This window comes from Humulus lupulus, chromosome 9 (assembly GCF_963169125.1).
Source record: "Humulus lupulus chromosome 9, drHumLupu1.1, whole genome shotgun sequence".
NCBI lineage: Eukaryota > Viridiplantae > Streptophyta > Magnoliopsida > Rosales > Cannabaceae > Humulus > Humulus lupulus.
Window position 1 is genome coordinate 7,592,331 of NC_084801.1, and position 24,258 is coordinate 7,616,588.

Sequence of the window (24,258 nt, forward strand, 5' to 3'; positions counted from 1 at the left end):
TTATACTACTCTTGAACCCCTGTCTCGGTGAATCGAAACGAGTCCAGATCTTGGGTAATCACCCCAACGAGTCCCTTGGTCACCCGTAATGAGTTGTGTTCCAGCCGGTGCATCCGAAAGAGCACCGAGACGATGTTAGTCACACTAATGCGTGAGGCAATCCGAGCGAGTCCAGCTCGGCACTCCTAACCGAACCCCTGACTTGGTGAATCGAAACGAGTCCAGATGTTGGGTAATCACCCCAATGAGTCCCTCGGTCACCCGTAATGAGCTGCATTCCAGCCGGTGCATCCGAAAGAGCACCGAGACGATCTTAATCACACTAATGTGTGAGACAATTCGAGCGAGTCCAGCTTGGCACTCCTAACCGAACCCCTCACTCGGTGAATCGAAATGAGTCCAGATGTTGGGTAATCACCCCAACAATTCCCTCGGTCACCCGTAATGAGTTGCGTGGATGCCGGTGCACCCGAAAGAGCGCCGACACGATGTTAGTCACACTAATGCGTGAGGCAATCCGATTGAGTCCAGCTCGGCACTCCTAACCGAACCCCTGACTCGATGAATCGAAACGAGTCCAGATGTTGGGTAATCACCCCAACGAGTCCCTCGGTCACCCGTAATGAGTTGCGTTCCAGCCGGTGCATCCGAAAGAGCACCGAGACGATGTTAGTCACACTAATGCGTGAGACAATCCGATCGAGTCCAGCTCGGCACTCCTAACCAAACCCCTGACTCGGTGAATCGAAACGAGTCCAGATCTTGGGTAATCGCCCCAACGATTCCCTCGGTCACCCGTAATGAGTTGCGTGGATGCCGGTGCACCCGAAAGAGCATCGAGACAATGTTAGTCACACTAATGCGTGAGACAATCCGATTGAGTCCAGCTCGGCACTCCAGACTGAACCCCTGTCTCGGTGAATCGAAACGACTCCAGATGTTGGGTAATCACCCCAACGAGTCCCTCGGTCACCCGTAATGAGCTGCGTTCCAGCCGGTGCATCCGAAAGAGCACCGAGACGATGTTAGTCACACTAATGCGTGAGACAATCCGAGCGAGTCCAGCTTGGCACTCCTAACCGAACCACTCACTCGGTGAATCGAAACGAGTCCAGATGTTGGGTAATCACCCCAATGATTCCCTCGGTCACCCGTAATGAGTTGCGTGGATGCCGGTGCACTCGAAAGAGCGCCGACACGATGTTAGTCACACTAATGCGTGAGACAATCCGATTGAGTCCAGCTCGGCACTCCTAACGGAACCCCTGACTCGGTGAGTCGAAACGAGTCCAGATGTTGGGTAATCACCCCAACGAGTCCCTCGGTCACCCGTAATGAGCTGCGTTCCAGCCGGTGCATCCGAAAGAGCACCGAGACGATGTTAGTCACACTAATGCGTGAGACAATCCGATCGATTCTAGCTCGACACTCCTAACCGAACCCCTGACTCGGTGAATCGAAACGAGTCCAGATGTTGGGTAATCACCCCAACGAGTCCCTCGGTCACCCGTAATGAGTTGTGTTGCAGTCGGTGCATCCGAAAGAGCACCGAGATGATGTTAGTCACACTAATGCGTGAGACAATTCGATTGAGTCCAGCTCGGCACTCCTAACGGAACCCCTGACTCGGTGAATCAAAACGAGTCCAGATGTTGGGTAATCACCCCAACGAGTCCCTCGGTCACCCGTAATGAGTTGCGTGGATGCCGGTCCACCCAAAAGAGCGTCGAGACAATGTTAGTCACACTAATGCGTGAGACAATCCGATTGAGTCCAGCTCAACACTCCTAACCAAACCCCTATCTCGGTGAATTGAAACGAGTCCATATCTTGGGTAATCACCCCAACGATTCCCTCGGTCACCCGTAATGAGTTGCGTGGATGTTGGTGCACCCGAAAGAGCGCCGAGGCAATGTTAGTCACACTAATGCGTGAGACAATCCGATTGAGTCCAGCTCAGCACTCCAGACCGAACCCCTATCTCGGTGAATCGAAACGAGTCCAGATCTTGGGTAATCACCCCAACGATTCCCTCGGTCACCTGTAATGAGTTGCGTGGATGCCAATTATTTAACTACAAGCAAAATAAGGTAATTCAATGTAATAACATTTTATATTGAATTGCAATAAATATAACTAAGGAAAATTATATTCACTAACATGTTGAATGTTGTGTTATTTACTCAATTATTTAATATGATACATTGTCAAATTTAATATAAATATATTGCATACAATATAAACTATTTTTTTTTTTTTAAAATAACCCCAATTCCTATATAATTTGGAACATTGAATTTTAAATACCTAGAATTTTAAAACTTAAAATAACAAGTTTACAATCAAAATCTCATTATTAAGAAAATAATTTCACCATGTATTTCCAAAAATTAAAAAAGATAAATGAATAGTAGATAATCATCTTTATGTCAAAAAAATTAATATAAATGTTGAAGGCCATAAGTTCTAGCAATGAAAAAATATTAAAATATAAATGTGCATCCTATAGTAAAAGTTGTGTACTTTTTATTTAATCATTGTGCTAACATTTGTAAATAATGTGCAGATAGCTATTTTTATATGGAAAGATATACATGGTATAGAAAGACATTTATATCCCTATTTAACTAACTTTTTTATTATAAAAAAATCCAACCGGTTGTCATGAGTAAAAATTGTATATTAAAATAAAAAGTAAGTATTCACCCTATTAAGTTGCTGTCAGAATAGTACACATAAGTGTACTTGACCCAGCACTTTTTCAATAAAACAATTGGGATATAATAGATTGAAGGAGCGGAAGTTATTTCGCAAACAATATATGTGGTTTGGAATCGGGGATATATATATTTATATATATATATATATCTCTTCTATATAATAAGTGTGTAGATAACGGAAATTCTTGGTTTTAACGGTTTTTTATTTTTTTAATGTTAATTTTAACAGAATATTCTTATATTTAACAGAATATTCTTATATTTAACGGTAGTTTGTAAACACTTAAACTTAAATAAAATAAAATAAATAATTTAAAAAATTAAAATAGGATATTTTTTAGATATTTTACAATGATAATTATTTAAAAATAGTAAATAATTAAACAAATTAAAATATGATATTTTTCGGATATTTTACAATGATAATTATTTTAAAATAATAAATAATTAAAAAAATATATTTTAAAGATATTTTACAATGATAATTATTTAAAAATAATAAAATCATACATTTTATAACTTAAATAAATTTTATTTAAACTTAAACTCACTTATTAGAATAATATTATATTAAAAATATAATATAATCTACTGTCAATTAACAACAAATTTAAAAAAAAAACTAGCAAGAAACTTAAATTTAAAATCAACGTATAATATTTAATATTATATTAAACATATAATATATAATTTCTTGTTATTACTCTAAAATTAAAGCAAACATAAACTTAAACTTAAACAAAAATAAATAAATTATTTAATTAAAATATGATATTTATTTAAAATTTATATGACATTAATATAAATTTAATAAAAATAATTAATAAATTTAATAAATAAAACTAAGCAAACGTGCATACTACACGTTGCTCGTATATATATACATATATATATAATGTTTGATATAAAATATGGTTATGGTCGATTAATGATATTTATATATATATATATTTATTTTGTTTATTAAATATTTTTTGGGTTATATATAAACTATGTATGAAAGCAATGGCAATTTGATTTAAATTTCAAAGAAAGAAAGAAATAGAAATATCAAAACAAAAAAATAATACTATTATTAAAAAATTAGTTATCAATAAATATCTTATTTAAATTCAAATCAATATAAATTAATTAAATATCAATTTATATAAGATGAATTTTTATTATAATTATTAGAAAATTAGCACACCATATATCAAACACGTAACAACTCCTTGAAGATAAATAACCGCACTACACGATAATAAGTGTGTAGATTAATAGATCTTGATATTCAATTATTAGTCTTATTTATTTATTAAAATATTTCATACAAAAGTATCTTCTATATAAATAATATTTTTATATTATGTATAACTTGAATTCCTAATTATCATTAATCTAAGCGCCTATAAAATATATAATATAAAGTACCGAAACCAAAATTTGAAACCTCAATTGAGATACGTAAGGGTTTTTTAATATTATTTATTAAAATATATAAATAATATTTTTATATTCCGATATCCTTATTAAAAAAAAACCACTAATCCCTAGCAAAATTGAAACTTTATGAGAATCATATAAGAAAGCTATAACTTCTCTGCACTATTTTCTTTACGTGCACTATTTTCTCTAATCAAATCAAATTGTAAATGTAATCCAATCAAATTTTTATAATTTAATTAAATATTCATCATAATTAAATATCTAATCAAATTAGAATTCAAATTTAAATATTTTTTATTTTTTGTCATAAATTTTTAAATGAAAATTAAAGAAATGCGAAAAAATATGAGAAAATACAGATTTTTTTTAATATATAACTAACTATTTCAAAAATAATTCAATGATTTAAATATAATTATTAGATTACGTACTCTCCTTCCAAGTATATAGAAGAAGAAAATATCATAACAATATATACCGTTCTCATTAATTTATCTGCGGAATAATCTCTTCTTTCTTCATAAAAATTATGTCTTTCATCAAGTTATTTCTTCTTTTCTCATTAATTTTCACGTTAATTTTGATAACTTCTTCTTCAATGGCTTCTCCTTTTTCCTTCCTAAAAGACGTGGAAGGAGCTAAAAAAGGCGACAAGGTTCATGGCATTGGCGATGTCAAGCATTATCTACAGCGCTTTGGCTACTTAGAACATCATCAGCACCAACAAAATCACAATCACAATCACCATCGTCATCGTCATCGTGATCATATTCACAGTCACCAAGATCACGATCATCATCACAATAATCATTTTGATGATGCTCTGGAATCGGCCATCAGAACATACCAGATAAATTACAAACTCGAACCCACAGGGATTCTAGACCAAAAAATGATTTTTAAGATGATGCAACCCCGTTGCGCTATGCCAGATATCACAAGTAATAACAACAAAACTCGAATGCTTGAAGGCATGAAATGGGCCCAGGCCCACGAGTACGGCCTGCTTTACACTTTCTTCCCAGGAGCTCCGAGGTGGCTGCCGTCCAAATTCACTCTGTCATTCGGGTTCCCTGACGGTACGACGTCGTTGGCGCAAAACGCAATTCAGCGGGCCTTCTCTATTTGGAGCTACAACACTCACTTCAGGTTCATTCAAGCCCCATTCGAAGTGGCTGATATTAAAGTGAGCTTCCATAGTGGAGACCACGGAGACGGGGTTCCCTTTGATGGGCCTGGCGGAACCCTAGGCCACAGTTTTCAGCCGACGATAGGGGTTTTGCATTTGGATGCAGATGAGAATTGGGTGGTGGGGGAGGCTCCTTATTCTTTTGACCTTGTCTCGTCTGCTTTGCACGAAATCGGTCACACTCTTGGGCTCATGCATAGCTCGGATACTGATGCTATCATGTACCCCATTTTGCCCATGGGAGAAACCAAAGGTCTGAATTGGAATGATGTTCAAGGCATTCGTGTTTTATACAACGATCTTCTTTGACGTTTCAGTTGTGATATACTGCCTCTTTGTTTGTTTGTTTTTTTTTTTTTTCAATTGGTTTCACTCCAAATTATCAGGTTAAAATTTGCTTTTTTTTTATTAGGGTCAAAGATTATTTTTCATTAATTAAATATGTTGTTAGAATCTATTATCTTACTTGACAAGTTTTTCAAGTTAATGTCCTTCATTTGCTAAGGCGGCGCTTGCCAAATATTTTGTCGACTCATTTTAACTAGTATATATATATATATGATAGAGAGAGGGAGAATATACACAGAGAGAATTATTTGTCTCTATTTCAAGACTAAAGGAACATCCAGTACTCTCGGTAACAACAACGTCAATGGAGTGCTCGAAGGGAAGCTCCAAGATCCTCCCCGTGATTGATATATACAAGAGTGGAAAGCTTTGATGGCACCGTACAAATAAACTAAAAAATATTATGAAAAAAATGAAAAAAATTCCGCACGATCGTAAAAAATAAAATTTTGGGATATAAAAAGTGTATTATGTAATTTTTGGTACATAACGTTATCTAAACTCATATAAAGGAAATGACTATAAGGCATTCACATTTTTGACAATATTAGTGATTATTTTTCTATTTTTGGCATCTGGATATATATAATCCTCACAAAATTTATACTCATAAAATTTATATGACGGTGTACATTGTAACTACTAGAACATCTTACAAATTTTCAAGAAATTCCGCACGATCGTAAAATAGAAAATTTTGGGATATAAAAAGTGTATTATGTAATTTTTGGTACATAACGTTATCTAAACTCATATAAAGGAAATGACTATAAGGCATTCACATTTTTGATTTGACAATATTAGTGGATTATTTTTCTATTTTTGGCCTCTGGATATATATAATCCTCACAAAATTTATATGACGGTGTACATTGTAGCTACTAGAACATCCTACAAATTTTCAAGAAATTCTGAATAAATTATGGTACGAAAAACAGGGTTTAAACTGTCTATTGCACGCGTGCCTGTTTTTTGTGTGCGCGTGTAAAATTTGACAGTTTGAATCATGTTTTCGGCTTCGTAAATTATTCATAATTTTTTAAAAATTTGCGAGATATTCTAAATAACTATAATGTATATTGTCATATAAATTTTTTTTGAATTATATCTAACTGCCAAAAATAAAATAATGATGTACTAGTGTTGTCAAAAAAGTAGATGCATTGTAGTCGCTCAGTATATACTAGTGCTTATCTTCAACTACCATTTCCAACTATTGAATTGTCAATCATATTAAATAACAAGATAACAAAATGGGGGTGATCATTGTTTTTGGCCAGCTCTTGCATGATTCTATTTGATTCCTTCTAACAGTTCAATGATAATAATGATATATTGATAATATTTCATGCCGTCTACATCCATAGTAGTACCTATTACCTGATACAATTTATAAGACCATTATTTGTGAGGTTTGTTCATCTTTTGACATGGAAGAAGAAGTTCAACTCAGCATCAGGGGTAAGTATTGTTTGGTTTATATAATTATATAATACTACTAAACCAAGTGATCTCTTTTCATGCAAAATGATTACTAAGTGACCTCTTTTCTAAAGGTTTTGTACTAAAAACTCAAATGAATTCTTTTCATAAATATAATTCAAAGATTCATAAATGAAGGAATTATAGTCCTAGAATTCTTACTAAAGAAGTACTTACTGATGTATATGGTGGTGCATTTGTTATCTTCACCAGCTCAGGAAGCTAAGGAAGGAGATTCTCGAGGCTTTGCAAATGAATCCAACCAGCCAACCAGTCCTCAAACCAGAAAATTTACACTTTGGGTTCGAATTGGGGTCTTTTCATTCTTTGTTCTCTCTGGCCAGGCAGTAGCAACCTTATTAGGGAGATTGTATTATGAAAGAGGTGGACAGAGTAAATGGATGGCAACACTAGTTCAGCTAGCAGGCTTTCCAATTCTTCTTCCTTACTATTTCATCACAACAAAAAGGTACAAAGCCAAAACCAAAACAAATAACATCACTACTAGTACTGCCACTAATTCTATCCAATCAAAAAAGCCACCTACCTTAATTGTCATCTCAGTTTACTTGGTTCTTGGCCTAATTGTAGCAGCAGATTGCTATCTTTACTCTGTTGGTCTTATGTACCTTCCAGTATCAACCTACTCAATCATATGTGCATCCCAATTGGCCTTCAATGCTTTCTTCTCCTTCTTTATCAATTCACAGAAGTTCACTCCTTACATAATCAACTCCCTAGTGCTTCTCACCATCTCTTCTGTCCTGCTCGTTTTCGAACCCGATTCTGAAGAATCCTCTAAAGTCTCAAAAGGGAAGTATGCACTTGGGTTTGTTTGCACTGTGGGTGCCTCTGCAGGGTATGGTTTGGTTCTCTCCTTGACAGAGTTTTTCATGAACAAAGTTCTTAAAAAGGAGAGCTTTTCAGTGGTCATGGATGTCGTAGTGTTTCAATCACTTGTGGCAACCGTTGCAATTCTTGTGGGACTTTTTGCAAGCAGTGAGTGGTCAACATTGAAAGAAGAAATGAATGAGTTTGAACTTGGGAAAGTTTCTTATGTAATGACATTATCATGGATAGCCATAGCATGGCAAGTTTTCTTCATTGGGATAATGGGTTTAATACTAGAGATCTCTTCTCTGTTCTCCAATGTCATCAGTGTTTTTGGTTCGCCTATTGTCCCTGTTATGGCTGTGTTTTTCTTCCATGAAAAGATGGATGGGATCAAGGCTATGGCTTTGGTTTTGGCTATTTGGGGCTTTGTTTCGTATGCTTATCAAAACTATCTTGACGATTACAGTTCCAAAAATGACAATTTGATTAGGAATGGTCAAAGCAATGCTTCACCACATAGAGAGAAAGAGGTGAACGGTTGAATTTATGAACCAGCTTGTTTTCTTAGACTATTTCTATACATATATATATATATATATATACACGGTGCATACTTTGAAAGTATCCATGGATATTTTATGTGTTTCTGAACCGTTTTTTGTGCGAATTTTTTGAATGATCATATTTATTGTATTTATTTAGAGCATCTAACAGATTTTCAGAACATTCCGAATAATTTTTTATGCTGAAAACTAGTTCAAACAGGTTGTTGTACACGTGACTAATTTTTTTCATGTGCGTAGAAAATAACATGTTTAAAACTAGTTTTCGACACTTTAAATTATTCAAAATTTTTTGAAAATTGTTAGGATGTTCTAAATAACTATAATATACATGATTATAAAAAAAAATTGCACCAAAAACACAAAAGGTATATACCAGCACCGTAAAATTATTCTCTCTATATATATAAAATATAAAAATATGGTGCAATCGCTAATATCTCTTTTCAGTATATGTTATATAATTACAGTGTGCCCATTTACGTTTATATAATTATTCTGTGGTGAAGAATATAACAATATTTATATACAAAATTTCAATTAAAGAAGTTTATGAATAAAAATCACATGTTATTTGGAAGGCATGTTTAGACTAGGACAAAGGCAATTTCTGTTCCCATATTGGGTTGGAGGTGCGAGTATGAGTGGCACTCCCTACTAGAGATGTAAATGGGGCAGGGTGAGGACCACTCCTCCACCTAGGGATGCACATTTTCTTTGTAGGGACGGTGCCCTGTGGGGACTCGTCCTTAATGAAGCGAGGAATCCCTGTTTAAATGGGGAACGAGTCAGGGACGGGGACGGGGATAATTTTCAATCTTTGGATGTTAAATAGGGCGGGGGCGGGGATGACACCCCAGCCTCGACGGAGCCCTGTTTAAATTATTATATATTTTTATAATATTTTATATTTTTCTTTATGTGTTATTGTAGTATATTAGTAATTTTTTTAATATTTTAAATTTTATTTGGGATCATGTTTAGTATTTTAAATCATAAATGTTGTGCAATATTTTAATTTACATATAATTTACTATTTTTATTTAATTTTTTTTTTTTATCTAAAACTGATTTTTTTAAATAAATGGGTTCCAGTAGGGATTCCCCACCTCGTCCCCGACGGAGAATAAGTGAGAATGGGGCGGGGACGAGGATTAAAATTATAAATGGGGACGGAGACGGGGAGAGCACTCCCTGCAAATTCCTCGCCCCGTGTGCATCACTACCTCCACCCCTGCCTTGTCGTCCTCGTCCACGTCCCCATTCAAAAAGGGGCTTGTTGAATATCCATTTACTAATTATTTTTCTTTTAAAATTTGTAAAATAATTTAAAAAAATTAATACTTTTTTATATAAAATAAAATTATACAATTAAAAATTATATTTTTATTTATAAATTATTATATTATATTTTTGTAATAAAAATCGTATATTTGAAAAAAAAAATAGCAGCCGTATAAAAGTTATGGAAATTTCTACGGTATGGGTTTCAAAAAGAACCCTACCAATGGGACTCTTTTGTGTTCCCGGCTCGTAAACAGTTTTTGACATAATTTTTGTTTATGATCGTGTATATTGTAGTTATTTAGAGCTTCTTCCAAATTTTTAGAAAATTCAAAATAATTTATAATACCGAAAACTAGTTTAAAAACAGGTTGTTGCACGCGTGACTAATTTTTTTATGCTCGTCAAAAACATATTTGAACATAGTTTTCGGCATTGTAAATTATTTAGAATTTTCTGAAAATTTGCAGGATGCTCTAAATAACTACAATATACACGGTTATAAAAAAATCGTGCAAAAAACTATTCACGGGTCAGAAACACAAAAGAATCCCATTGGTGGGGCTCTTTTTGAAGTCCGTACTATAGAATCCTCCAAAAGTTATAATTAAAATAGGGACTTTCCAACAAAAAAATTCAAATTTATTAGTTTTGTAAATTTGTTTCTATTTCTACTCTTATCTATAATAAAATATTTTATTATTATTGTAAATTATAATAAAATTAAAATATAATTTTAATTCAAAATTATTTGAAAGTTAAATGTTGCATCTAATTATTATGTGTAATATGTGAGAATTTTAAATTCTGAATAATTTCACTGATAACATTTTAAATATATATATAAATAAGTGTGACAAAATTATAAATTCTGAATAATTTCATTACTAACACATTTTTAATATTATTATTTTTCAAGTATTTTCTTTTTTGGAAAAAAAAATAAAATTAAAGTAAACATGTAAAATAAATAGAGCAAATTAGATTTGGTACCATTTTAAGCAAACACCTTTCATTTTTACCCATCTTTTAGAACTCTCATTTCAATATGCAGCAAGCATAGTTCTCAATGTTTGAAAGTGGGTATTAATTTAAAATGTAGGTTTATTATGATTTTCATCCAGAACTATTACTACTATCAAATCGTGTCCCCTAAATTTTTCAGCTTGTTAAAAAATTTTCCTGAACTATTCATGTTACTGAAATGTGAGATTTTCGTCTAATTTTGCTAACAGAATGGTGATGTGGCGACACTGGAGTATTGATGTGGCATTGCCACATGTATAATTTAAAAGAATAAATAGGATTTTACTCTCCGAATTATTACGACTACCAAATCATGCCCCTCGAATTCAAAAATTTAAAATTTAAACAATATTTTGAATATTAAAAAGAAAAGATAAAAAACATTAAACTAAAAATATTAAATTAAATCATACAAAATTAAAAAAAAAAATCAAATAGATAAAAACAAAACTATATTAAAATTTTCTCTTATTTTCTTTCATTTTTTCTTACTTTCTTTCACTTTCCCTCACTTTTGCACCAACCAAACAATCTCAACAACACTCATCAATTTATTACAATAAAAGCTCAACTAAAAAAAATTATCACAACATATACAAATCAAAATTTCAATCTCTCAAATTCATACACATTTCAATATGATATTAACAACATAACAAAAAAACTCAGATTTTCTATTCTTTTTCTCACACTTTTGCACCTTCCAAATACCTTAGGACACTCAACAAATGAGAGAGAGAGAGAGGAGAGATATGAGGTGGGCAGGGCAAGGGAGAGATTCAGAAGGACAACATAGGCAACACCAAAGTAAAACATCGTCGGAGAACCTGCATGAGCTCAGCCTATCAACGATGTCGCTACCGAGCCAACTTCGAGCTCACTCTGACGCATGCCCAACACCTAAGCCAATCATTTTTTTTTTAATTTCAATTGATTTTTTTTAGTTTAATGGTTTTTTTCCTTTTTCTTTAATATTAAAAAAATGTTTAATTTTAAAATTTTAAAATTCGAGGGGACACGAATTGGTAATGGTAATAGTTCAAGAGGCAAAAATCATATTTATTATTTCAAGAGGAAATTACATTTTATATGGGTTTTTTATTAGAGTGTGCAAAAATATGGCTTTTTTTCAAAAAAAGTTAATCTATGGCTTTTTTTAATACTTTTCACTTTTATGGGTTTATTTTCCCATATTTTTGTATAAAAGTTGATTTATGCCATAGTTTTACTCTTAATCAAGTTTTATTAATTTGGAAGGGTATGTTTGAAATTTGATTATTATTTTTTTAGCTTTTTTTTTTTTTTTATATTACTAATTTTATATTAAATTTTTCTTTGGTTGTTTTACAAAATTTTTTTTGTAATATGAATTGTTTTTAAAATTAATTTTTATTTATTATAAACATGTTTTTTTTAGATTGTACGTTTTTTTTTCAAATTCTGGGTAAGGTAACCAGTTACTTTATTGATCTTTGACAGTTATATAAAAAAAAATCTTAGAGCTAGATTAAATAACATGCACCAGGAGAGATAACCAGTTACCTAAGAGGGGTGACAAGTTACTCATATTAAATATGAAAAGAAACATCAAATTTGAAAGAAAAAGTGGAAGAACACTTCATTAAAATAGGAAGAAGAAGTAACTATGATTTTAGTAACATATGTAACCAGTTACCATAAAGAAACCATAAATATACACACATTAGAATGTGAAGGTAACCAGTTACCCCCAGAAATATACACACAAAGAACATGAAGGTAACCAGTTACCCATTCACGTTTTCATATTTTTATTAGTTTTCTTTCCAAATTTTGGTATTCCTATAAGTGTTACAGTAAAAAGAAAATGCTGAAAAAATTGATTTGAATTTTTTTTACATATAGTGGAAAAAACTATAAACAAAATTACAATAATAAAAAAAATAGTAAAATAACTGTGTAATGTTAAAATATGTGTGAAAAAAATGAAAAAAAAAATGGAATGAGAAAAGAATAAGTACAAAAATGAAACAAAAAAATGATGAATGAAAAAAAAATAGATGAATAAATAAGAATGAAAAGAAGAAGAAAATTAATAGAAAAATGTAAAGAAAAAAAATGAATGAAAAAATTGGTAGAAAATTTTGAAAAAAAAAAAAAGAAAAAATAGAAGAAGAAAAAAAGAAAGAAAAAAATCTCATATGTGTGAAAAAAGAAAAAAAATAGAAGGAGAAAATAATAAATACAAAAATGAAGGAAAAATAGAATGAAAAAAAACTGAAAAAATATAAAGAAAAAAAACAAAATAATATAAATGAAAGGAAAAAAATTAATAAATGCATAAAAATAAAAATAAGAAGAAAAAGAATGGAAAAATTGAAAGAAAAAAATGGATGAAGGAAAAAAAGGGTAGAAAAAAAAAAGAAAAAGGAGAAAATGAAAGAAAAAATAAGTAAGGAAAAAAAAATAATAACTGAAAAATAATAAAAAAAATGAAGGAAAAAATAAAAAAATAAAATAAAATTACCTTCATAATAAAAAAACATAATTATAATAGAAAAATGTGGCATTTCCATATTTTAGTTAGCTACTAGTTGTGTTTTTCATACTTTAACTTCTTCTTTAACAAATTTTCCCATACAAATTAAGAAAAGTTTAATTCCCATATTTTTGCACATTGATGCTATAAAAGCCATATTTTTAAAAGATTCCCTTATTTAAATTATAAACGAGACATTGATGTGATAATACCACATCGGCGCCCAAACTGCTACGTCACCATTCCGTTAGCGAAATTGGACGAAATTCTCACATTTCAATAACGTGAATAATTCAGGGAGAACTTTTAAAAGGTTGAAAAATTATGAAGGTACGATTTAGATTAGTAATAATAGCGGGGAAAAAGGTGGCCTAAAAGATAATTTTCAATCAGAGTGGTTACTCTAATCACTTAAAAGATTTTTCGTTTTCATAATTTCTCTAATAGCAGATGTAATATTAAAGATGGGTTTGGTGAATAGCTTAGATATAATTACTGTATATGATAGGAATGTATTAAATATGAATTAGATAAATTTAAATATTGTATCATATTTAGTGTTATATTGAAAATACATAAAAATAAGATCCAGTTTATAAGGTACTGTACTACTACTACTAAACTTGTTTTTGGAAAGTAACCATTGGTTGCCCACAAAATTTATATAAATTAATTGAATAATATTCAATTTATTTTTTATATATATATTAATAATTTAATTTAATTTTAAACAATATAAATGTTAGAATCATTAATAGTGGAATTTGGTTTTGGGGCAATGCTTCATCCTTTTTCGTCTTCAACATATCATTCTCACCATTTTCTGTAATAGAAAATTGGTAACATATTCTAATCTTGGCCGGTTGGTCCAATCAAAATTCAAATTAGTGAGATTTGGATAAGAGTTAATTATTATTAAAAACTAATATATATGTGTGTATACATTAAAAGAACTAGAAAACTTCCTTTGTTTTTGTAGTGGTTCAATGATGATATATCGACAATATTTAATGCCATCCATATCTATATTATTACCTAATACAATTAAGGAATAGCTCTCTCTTTCCCCAACCAAACCATTGTTTGTGAAGTTTGTTCATCTTTTGACATGGAAGAAGTTCAAGAAATTCAACTCAGCATCACTTGTAAGTCTTGTTTAGCTTATATATATATATAATACAACTTAACTAATAGTGAACAATGATAGCTCAAAGTTTTGAACAAAACACTCAACTGAATTCTTTTCATATATGTTACTTCAAAGCTCCATAAATGAAACAATTTAGAATCATGTATTGATAGCAAAACATTCTTAATAAAGAAATACTTACATATATATTATCTTCACCAGGTCAAGAAGCTAATGAAGGAGATTTTCATGGCTATGCAAGTGAATCAAATCAGCCAACTAGTCCTCAAAGTAGAAAACTTACACTTTGGGTTCGAATTGGGATATATTCATTATTTGTTCTCTCTGGCCAAGCAGTAGCAACCTTATTAGGGAGATTGTATTATGAAAGAGGTGGACAGAGTAAATGGCTGGCAACACTTGTTCAGCTAGCAGGCTTTCCAATTCTTCTTCCTTACTATCTCTTCCCAACAAAAAAGAGTAAAACCAAAACCAATCACAACACTACCACTCATTCTACCCAATCAAAAAAACCATCTATCTTACTTGTTGCTTCACTTTACTTGGTTCTTGGCCTAATCATAGCAGCAAATTGTTATCTTTACTCTGTTGGTCTTATGTACCTTCCAGTATCAACCTACTCAATCATATGTGCATCCCAATTGGGCTTTAATGCTTTCTTCTCCTTCTTTCTCAACTCACAGAAATTCACTCCTTACATAATCAACTCCCTAGTACTTCTCACCATCTCTTCTGTTCTGCTCGTTTTCGAACCCAATTCTGAAGAATCTTCTAAAGTCTCAAAAGGGAAGTATGCACTTGGGTTTGTTTGCACTGTGGGTGGCTCTGCAGGGTATGGATTGGTTCTCTCCCTAACTCAGTTTCTCATGAACAAAATTCTGAAGAAGGAGGGCTTTTCAGTGATAGTGGATGTCTTGGTGTTTGAATCACTTGTGGCAACCGTTGCAATTCTTGTGGGACTTTTTGCAAGCAGTGAGTGGGCAACCTTGAGAAAAGAAATGAATGAGTTTGACCTTGGGAAAGTTTCATATGTCATGACTTTATCTTGGACAGCCATAATATGGCAAGTTTTCTCCATTGGTTTAGTGGGTTTAATACTAGAGGTCTCTTCCCTATTCTCCAATGCATTAAGTGTTTTGGGTTTGCCTATTGTCCCAGTTTTGGCAGTGTTTTTCTTCCATGAAAAGATGGATGGGATCAAGGTTATGTCTATGGTTTTGGCTATTTGGGGCTTTGTTTCATATGCTTATCAAAACTATCTTGACAGTCACAGTTCCAAGAATGACAACCCAATAAGCAATAGTCAAAGCAACACCTCACCTGAGAAAGAGATCAATGGTTGAATTTATGAACTAGGTTGTTTTCTAAGAGGGTTATATGTATATATGACAAATATGCTTGCCATGTTAAGGCATGAAATGAAATATATATATATATATATAAAAAAAAATCTACTTGATATTTATTTTAAGTTAACAGATGTCAAAGTATCCTAATGGTAACATGTTATCATGGTGGTACCTCGATGGTAACCTTATCAAGATATCCTTAAGTAACCAGTTATCTTAATGGGTAACTGGTTACCACTTGATAGGTAACAAGTTATCCTTATAGTAACTGGTTACCTATTATATAGGTAACTGGTTACTCTTAACATGGTAACATATTACCTATTGGAACATCCAATAAATATAAAAAAACGTAAAAGGTATCCAATTACTTAACTTAATCTAGACATATATATATATATATATACTATGTGCGAGAAATATGCAATGCTCGTTTACTTAGTTTTACTTTAAAAATTGATATTAAGTTTTTATAATTGTCATATAAATTTTAAATAAATTAAAAGAAAAATTAAGCCTAAACATTGTTTATGTTTTTTTTTTAAAAAAAAACATATAATAACATTTTAGATCATAAACTACATTATTTAATGTATAAAACATCCGTGATATTATTCAAATTACATCTTTATGATTGGAGAAGAAACTTCTTTATTATTGATAGAAGATAAATGTTATTCTAATTATAATATTTGTACGCATATGACACTTATATAAAATGTATTTATAATGCTTGTTGTTTTTTAATATGAAAATATATTTAGTTAAGTTACATTAAGTAATAAAAAAACATGTTTTCTTTATAAATATAAATGATAAAATTTTTAATTAAAATTAAGATTATGTATTATATATTATTATAATATTTGAATTTATATTAATTAAATTATTAAATTTCTAGTTGTGTATTAAATATTATTTGTTTACCCAAAAAACGATTGCTGATGACGTGGCGAGAATTTCTCACACGTGGTTGACACGTGGCGAAAGTACTACTCGACTATCGACGAGAAGCACACCGCATCATCAGGGTTAATTTTTTATACGACCAGGCTGGTCGTATAACCTAATTTATTTCCTTCTTAAGTTGTAATCTTATAATTACTGCATTGAATACTTCTTCATTATTATCTTGATACGCGATTATTAAGGAAAGATAGGGCACGTAGTCATGTGTAACCCTCATCGAGCCTATAAATATGCATGAAATTAGATCAAGGAAGGGACTTTTGAACTTTTGATTCCTGAATCTTGTTGTGAAATATTGAGAGAAAAATGAGCTATAAGTGAGTTGTTCACCGTCTTATTGTAATACATTTTAAGGTTTGTGAAACTCAAGAACCCTAGTTCTTTGATCACAACTTTGAGATTCAATAATAACAATATCACTAAGTGGACGTAGGTCATTACCATTTCTTGGGGCCGAACCATTATAATTCATTGGTGTTTTCTTCCTTTCCGTTAGATCATTTTTCTCATTCTTGCTTTATACTTTGTCGTACATTTGACTCCGTGTCGTTGGCCAAATCGAGGGTCAACATTCTGGTGCTTTCATTGAGAGTTTGGGAAAGAACTGTGAAAGAATCTAATGGCGAAAACATCCAAGAAAACTTGACAGGTTGCTGGCGCTACACCATCCCAACCTCCTCCCCCAAATGTGGCCGAGAATGAACCACATTTGGAGTTTGATGAGGAGGAACTAGACTCTGAAACGCTGAGGGCAACGCTAGGAGTGTTGCAAGATGAGTTGGCCAATCTGAGGGCCAATAAGGAGAATGTTGCGGAGACGATGGCGCTGCAGCAAAGAGAAATAGAATGCCAGCGTCAGGAGCTAAGTAAGCGACAAGCTGAGATGGATCGTCGGCAGAGGGATGCCATGGCCGCCCTTGAAGCAGCCATCTAGCTGGCAAGGAATCAAGCTATGCCAGCCTCCCAGCCAGATCAGCCACCAAACATGCCACCTCAAAGAGGTCCCAATCCTAGCCCTCCACTCCAGCCGGCAAGCCCTCAAAGGTCGGAGCAGCCGCCTATGGCTCAGGATGATGTCCCACCTAGGGATCCTGAGCAGCAGCTTCCATCCCAGGCTGGTCGAGGCAATCCCCAGCGCCCGAGGCAGAATAGGGCAGGGCAACCGCCCCGCAACCCTAGACGCCCAGGGGATGAAGAGCTGAATCTACCGAGCTGGGGACAACGTCCTTCTGCCAACAGAAGGAACACGGAGTCAGGATCTGCGGTCAGGGGGCCCCCACGGCATAACAATGCACGGGGACCCAATGACCAGCGCAGGCCTCCCCCTGACGCTCGAGAGATGCCACCCCGAGGAGGAAATAGTGTGAATAGCCGGTCACGCCATAGTCAGCCACAATTTAGAGATGGCCATGGCTATAATGAAGTTGATTCCGGCAGAGGAAATGCTGGCCGGAGAAATGAAGAAAGAGGTGGAGGCAGAAGCCCCCCACCTAAAGAAAATAGGCCAACTAGCCACAACACTAGGGGGCAGCCCAGGCAGCCGAACGTCTTTAGCCGGATAGGAGCTAGCGAGCAGAGACGAAGAGACGATGATCTTAGGGACGTATTTAACGACCGCTGTGAGAGGCACGATAAGTACGCTCCCCCAGCACCAGTGGCCCCAGCAGTCCCGGAAGCTGTTCAGGCTCAAATTGATGCCCTAAACTAGGCAGTATAGTAACTGGTCGGGGGACGAACGTCCCATATCGAGTACGATAGGAGGAGGGGAACCCCCTTCGTACAGAGGATTGCTGCGGCCGAAACCCCCAATAAGTTTAAGATGCCTACATTACCAAATTTCGACGAGTACGGAGACTCGGTATCTCACGTTAATACGTTTGAGATACAAATGGACATACAAAAAGTGTCAGAAGATGCCCATTGCTGGATCTTCCCTGTGTCACTATCTGATAGCGCTCAGGAGTGGTTCTTCAAGTTCCCTCCTGCTAGTATAATATCTTGGGAAATGTTCGTGAAGGAATTCTATGGACAGTTCTACGCGGGTCGTGTACACCCCACAGAGGCCAACCAACTGGTCGAGATACGACATAAAGAGGGAGAGCCCTTGAAAGAGTATGTCCAACGCTTCATGCGAGCTGTAGCTAGAGCCAAGACAGTGGGCGATGAAGGTAAGATGATGGCTCTAACTGCTGGAGTTAGGCGTCATTCACCCCTCTGGAGTAGCCTCAGAAAGCATGGGGTTAGAAGTACCCAAGAGTTCTTAGATCGGGCTGATCGATATATCAAGCTCGAAGATGCGATTTCCAACGAAGGGAAATCGCCAAATAAAGACAAGGGGCCCAAAGAACCTGCCAAAGCCGCCAACGGGTCGAAAAAACCAAATGGCAATGGCAAAGGCAACATGATTAGCAATGGTAGGAATGGTGGAAAGCGGGCAAACAATGAACCCTCGACTTCCGAGAGTAAGCGCCCCAAAGGCAATCGATATGAGCCGAGATTCACCAACTACACTGCCCTTGTCAAAAGCCGAGCTGAAGTCTATCACGCGACCAGCTCAAGCGTGCCTTACAAACGACCCGCACCGATAAGGAAATATATCTCCAAGAGAGATACAACAAAGTTCTGTCGTTTTCACAATGACTACGGGCATGACACCAATGAATGTAACCAGTTGAAGGACGAGATTGAGTTCCTGATCAGGCAGGGACATTTAAGAAGATATGTGCGAGCTGCATGAGGGTCTCAGCGAGAGGCTCAAGGTGGCAACGAGTAGGCGCCTGCACGCCAACACTCACCACCTCTACAGCCAGCTCTTGTGGCAGGCACTTTACTCACCATCTGTGGAGGCCCACATCTTGCAGGAGACAGTGGGAAGGCAAGGGAACGATACGCTCGAACCCTACGCCACGACCAAGACATCGAGATGATGAGTGTGGAAGATCGAGCACCAAAAAAGGCTCGTACAGAAGAGGAATTGATAACCTTCTCTGATGACGATGCACAGCACGTACGATTCCCACACTCCGATCCGCTGGTCGTGGACGTACAAATTGCAAATATGATGGTGAAAAGGGTGTTGGTCGACACAGGAAGTTCGGTTAACATCATATACAAGTCCTCGCTGGAAAGAATGAAGATGTCCGTCAAAGACCTGGAGCCATGCAACCAAACCATTTATGGTTTTTCTGGTGAAGGGCTCGCCCCAACAGCGTCGATTAGGCTTCCAGTTACGGTAGGTACTGCGCCTGCTAATAGGACATTACTCACTACTTTCATAGTAGTTTGTTGTCCTACAACATACAATGCTGTAATTGGGAGACCAGTTCTGGTCAACCTACGAGCCGTCACCTCGATATGGCACCTCGCCATGAAATTCCCAACAGACGCAGGGATAGGTTGTGTATTGGGAAATTAGCAGGAAGCGAGGGAGTGCTACAACGCCTCGATCACCAAGGCGAAGAAGGGTGTATCGAGAGATGTTCGCGGGAAAGAGTTGCAAATGGAAACGGATGCTCAGGCCCACTCGGGTGATAATGTCACCAAATAGGGTGTTGCCCAAAGTGAGGATAGGGATTTAGATCCTCACTTTGGGGATTTTGAGGAAGAAGTTGGGCCCATTGAGGACCTGGAAGAGGTCCAACTCAATGAAGAAAATTCGACCAGGGTTGTGAAATTCGGTAAAAACTTAGAGACAACAACAAAACAAGCACTAGTGGAGTTTTTAAGGAGGAACCAGGAGGTCTTTGCCTGGTCGCACAAAGACATGGTCGGGATAGATCCTGCAGTCATCAGCCATGTCCTAAACATCGACAAGATTTTTCCACCAGTACAACAAAAAAGAAGGTTGCTCGACAAAGATTGATCAAGAGACTAATGAGCCTTAATGTCAAAACCAAGCTCCCACGTGGAAATTATTTACAAATGGTTCTTCTAACGAGTGCCACGCTGGGTCAAGAGTGATATTGATAACGCCGGAGGGGCATCGATTTCACTGCGCAATTATGTTTGACTTCACTGCTTCTAACAATGAGGCTGCGTATGAAGCACTACTCGTTGGATTGCGGTTAGCCAGGGACATGAATATAAAAGTGCTTGACATCTACAGTGATTCTCAGCTGGTGGTGAATTAAGTCATGGGATAATACCAGGCGCGAGGTTTAAAGATGGTTGCCTATCTGAACAAAACAAAAGATCTATTGGCTCAGTTCGACAAATACAGTCTCCAGCAAGTACCTCGTGACCAAAATTCCAATGCTGATACTTTAGCCAAATTAGCAAGTGTGAAGGATGCTGATACTCTGAATATAGTGTCGGTTAAGCGGCTAACAATGCTAAGCATCCAAGCAGAGGAGACCGCTATGGTGATCCAGATGGCGGATACATGGATGACACCATATATAGAGTATCTAACGCAAGGCATATTACCAACGGACAGAAACAAAGCCAGGACCCTTCAGTGACAGGCTGCTAGGTATATCCTGGTCGATGGAATCTTGTACCGAAGGGGATATTCAATGCCACTCCTCAAGTGTATTTCGAAAGAAAAGGCCAAAGAGTTGATGAAAGAGGTACACGAAGGCTTTTGTGGAGACCACGCTGGGGGCAAAGCTTGTCAAAAAAGATACTGAGGCAAGGATAATTTTGGCCTATGATGAATGAAGATTCGATGGAGTTTGTACGGAGGTGCGATAAATGCCAGAGGTTCTCCAAGATCCCGTGGGCAGCCCCTAATGAACTTAAACAGATGCAGAGTCCGTGGCCGTTTGCAGTTTGGGGCATAGATTTGATCGGATCTTTGCCCACAGGGAAGGGCGGCGTCAAGTATGCCGTGGTTGCCATCGACTATTTCACTAAATGGGCCGAAGCCGAGCCACTCGCAACAATAACGACCAAGAAGGTCCTCGATTTTGTGGTCAAGAACATCATTTGTCGCTATGGATTGCCAAGGAAGATCGTCTCGGATAACGGTACCCAGTTCGATAGTGATTTATTCACGGATTTTTGCGAACGGCATGGCATTATCAAGAGCTTTTCTTCAGTCGCTCATCCCCAAGAAAATGGACAAGTTGAAGCAGTCAACAAAACGCTGAAAGATACACTAAAGAAAAGACTAGAAGAAGCTAAGGGGGCGTGGCCAGAACAATTGCCTGAAGTACTTTGGTCGTACAGAACTTCCCACTGAACAGCAACGGGTCATACTCCATTCTCTTTGGCTTATGGATATGAGGCTATGTTGCTTGTTGAATTAGATCTGCCTTCGCATCGCAGAATAACGTACAACCAAGGCTCAAACAGCCAACTATTGATGGAATCCCTCGACTTAATCGATAAGAAACGTGAGCAAGCCCAACTCCGAGTAGCTGCGTACTAGCAAAAAGTCGCCTGGTATTTTAACTCTAAAGTGCGAGAAATAAAATTCAGCGTTGGAGATCTTGTACTCCGAAGAGTTTTTCTAAACACTCGCGACCAAGCTGCTGGAGTACTCGAACCTAATTGGGAAGGGCCATACCAGATTGAAGAAGTCCTTCACCCAGGCACCTATAAACTTGCTCGCTTAAACGGAGATCTCGTTCCTCGCTATTGGAATGGAGAACACCTACGCAAGTACTATCAATAAACAATTCTTCTTAAAGAATTGGCTTGCATTAATTTTACCTTTTACAAGTTTTGAAAAAAGGTTGGTCATTTTATGTGATTGATCGCTTATAAGTGTAAGATCTTATTGATCACTCGTACAAACATGTTTCGTCCATTTATTACGATAAATATAAGGGACTGTGCACAGGCAGTCATTTCTTGCCAATTATTGTATTTATTACAAGTATTTGCTCATTACGTGTGTTGTTTTGCTGTATTACAATTTCAATTATTTTGCTCAAAGCAGTATTGTTCAAACAGGATTTGGTCAAGGCAAGTGACCAAGGACCTAAAGCTCCTCGATCACTTGGGGGCATATAAGGTACAAGTAAGCAAAGCATATCATCAAAATGTATGTAAACACATGACCAAAATAAGTGAAAGCATGTTAGGGTACTTAGAGTATTTTTCAAAATTTTGTATTTTGTTAAATCAAACCAAAGTGCTATGCTAAGTTCAGTCATGCGAACAGATGTTATAATAAAATGAAAATGTATTATAATATCAAAAACGAATTACTTTCCACCGCGATCAGTATTGCTCGGATGTAATTGTTTGATTAAAAGGAAAATAGCTACCCACGCAGCAATAAAAAATTAATTTCTTTACATCACGACCCGTAGGTCGTGTAATCAAAAGATTAAAAGATAAAAAAGGGAAAAGACTAAGAGGCTGGAGGGTCCTGAGGAGCGTCCTGGTCGACAGCTGCGCCAGCTTCCTTTTCTGCACCATCTATCCCTGTTGCCAGAGAAATCTCTGAGGAAGCAGGAACTTTAGCCCTCTCTTCTTCCTCCAGGCGAATGGCACACTAAGACATTAGAGTCCACCTTAGGCGTTCTGACAAGTAGCTGAAGTTAGCTTTCTGGTTGTGCTTCCAGAACTCGTAGAAGCAAAGATGAGTGGCTTCCTTGCACTTCTCCAAGTTCCTCAAGCTCCTTCATGCGCTTTTCCAGCTCCTTCGTCTCCTGCCTGCTCGTAATTAAATCAAGCTCGAGCTGTACGGATTGTTGGTAGTTGAGTTTGTCGCTTTCCTTGGATTTTTATTTGTCTTCATTGGATTTCTTCATGGCGTCCCGAACCTCCAGCAGCTCCTCGGTCAGAGTGGCTTTTAGCTCGAGAAGTTCCTCTTTCTGCTTAGACAACTCCGCACTCTTCTCAAGCAACTCGCCGCTCTGCTTAGTTAGCTCATTGCTCTTCTCGAGCAAGTCGGCATTTTTCTCTCCAAGCGCTTTCTTAGCTTCAGCAAGCCTGGTGTCAAAAATTTTAGTCTTGGACACCATTGCACCCGCAAGGCGCCAGCCAACGGTCATGATCAGCAATCCCTGCAGACAGATGAAAAGGGTAAGGCGATGGTAGAAAATCAAAAGCAAATTATTTAGCATCAGGAAGTAACTTACGCTAACTATCTCATTCAGCCCTCGGTTGAGTATTTGGTCAGTCTCCATGGAAATGGTTTCGTTAATGGCCTCTTGACTGCATTTGTGCTTGGAGAACTTGTATATCCTCTCCCTGGCTGAGCTGACCACGATGCTGGGTAGGGAGCCTTTGGGCTAAATGCGCTATGTTTGGCTGGTAGGGACCTGAGGGTAGGGTGTTGGTCGACGGGTGTTGGAGGAGTGGAATGCTAGTCGACCGGAGGAGTTGAGTCCGGCTGCTCGAGGGGCGATGGAGGTGGCGTGTTCTCCTTCGAAGGGACAGTGGCGGGAGGGTCCTCAATTCGGGCCTTCTTTGAGGCGGTTTTACTGCTCTCCCCCCGAGCCC

At 36.1% G+C, this 24,258-nt stretch overlaps 3 protein-coding genes across 3 annotated transcripts; all 3 read left to right on the forward strand.

Annotated features, from left to right (window-relative positions):
- The first annotated feature begins 4,746 nt into the window (after positions 1 to 4,746).
- LOC133799374 (metalloendoproteinase 1-like) lies at positions 4,747 to 5,848 on the forward strand. The gene has a single exon (XM_062237397.1). It carries the CDS (start codon positions 4,747 to 4,749, stop codon positions 5,644 to 5,646), a length of 900 nt encoding a protein of 299 aa, XP_062093381.1. The 3' UTR covers positions 5,647 to 5,848.
- Positions 5,849 to 6,968: 1,120 nt separating this feature from the next.
- Positions 6,969 to 8,646, forward strand: LOC133800978 (probable purine permease 10). Its single transcript, XM_062239099.1, has 2 exons — positions 6,969 to 7,146; positions 7,381 to 8,646. Exons 1-2 carry the CDS (start codon positions 7,116 to 7,118, stop codon positions 8,541 to 8,543), a joined length of 1,194 nt encoding a protein of 397 aa, XP_062095083.1. The 5' UTR covers positions 6,969 to 7,115; the 3' UTR covers positions 8,544 to 8,646.
- Positions 8,647 to 14,500: 5,854 nt separating this feature from the next.
- Positions 14,501 to 15,912, forward strand: LOC133799375 (purine permease 21-like). The gene is made up of 2 exons (XM_062237398.1): positions 14,501 to 14,537; positions 14,744 to 15,912. The coding sequence occupies exons 1-2, from the start codon at positions 14,501 to 14,503 to the stop codon at positions 15,883 to 15,885; spliced, it is 1,179 nt and encodes a 392-aa protein (XP_062093382.1). The 3' UTR covers positions 15,886 to 15,912.
- Positions 15,913 to 24,258: the final 8,346 nt, after the last annotated feature.

Bases quoted from the DNA above. Each gene is read 5' to 3' on its own strand.
- LOC133800978 (XM_062239099.1), top strand. From the start codon at position 7,116: ATGGAAGAAGAAGTTCAACTCAGCATCAGGG. The intron at 7,147-7,380 runs GTAAGTATTGTT...TATCTTCACCAG, and splicing joins AGTTCAACTCAGCATCAGGG to CTCAGGAAGCTAAGGAAGGA.
- LOC133799375 (XM_062237398.1), top strand. From the start codon at position 14,501: ATGGAAGAAGTTCAAGAAATTCAACTCAGCATCACTT. The intron at 14,538-14,743 runs GTAAGTCTTGTT...TATCTTCACCAG, and splicing joins AATTCAACTCAGCATCACTT to GTCAAGAAGCTAATGAAGGA.
- LOC133799374 (XM_062237397.1), top strand. From the start codon at position 4,747: ATGGCTTCTCCTTTTTCCTTCCTAAAAGACGTGGAAGGAGCTAAAAAA.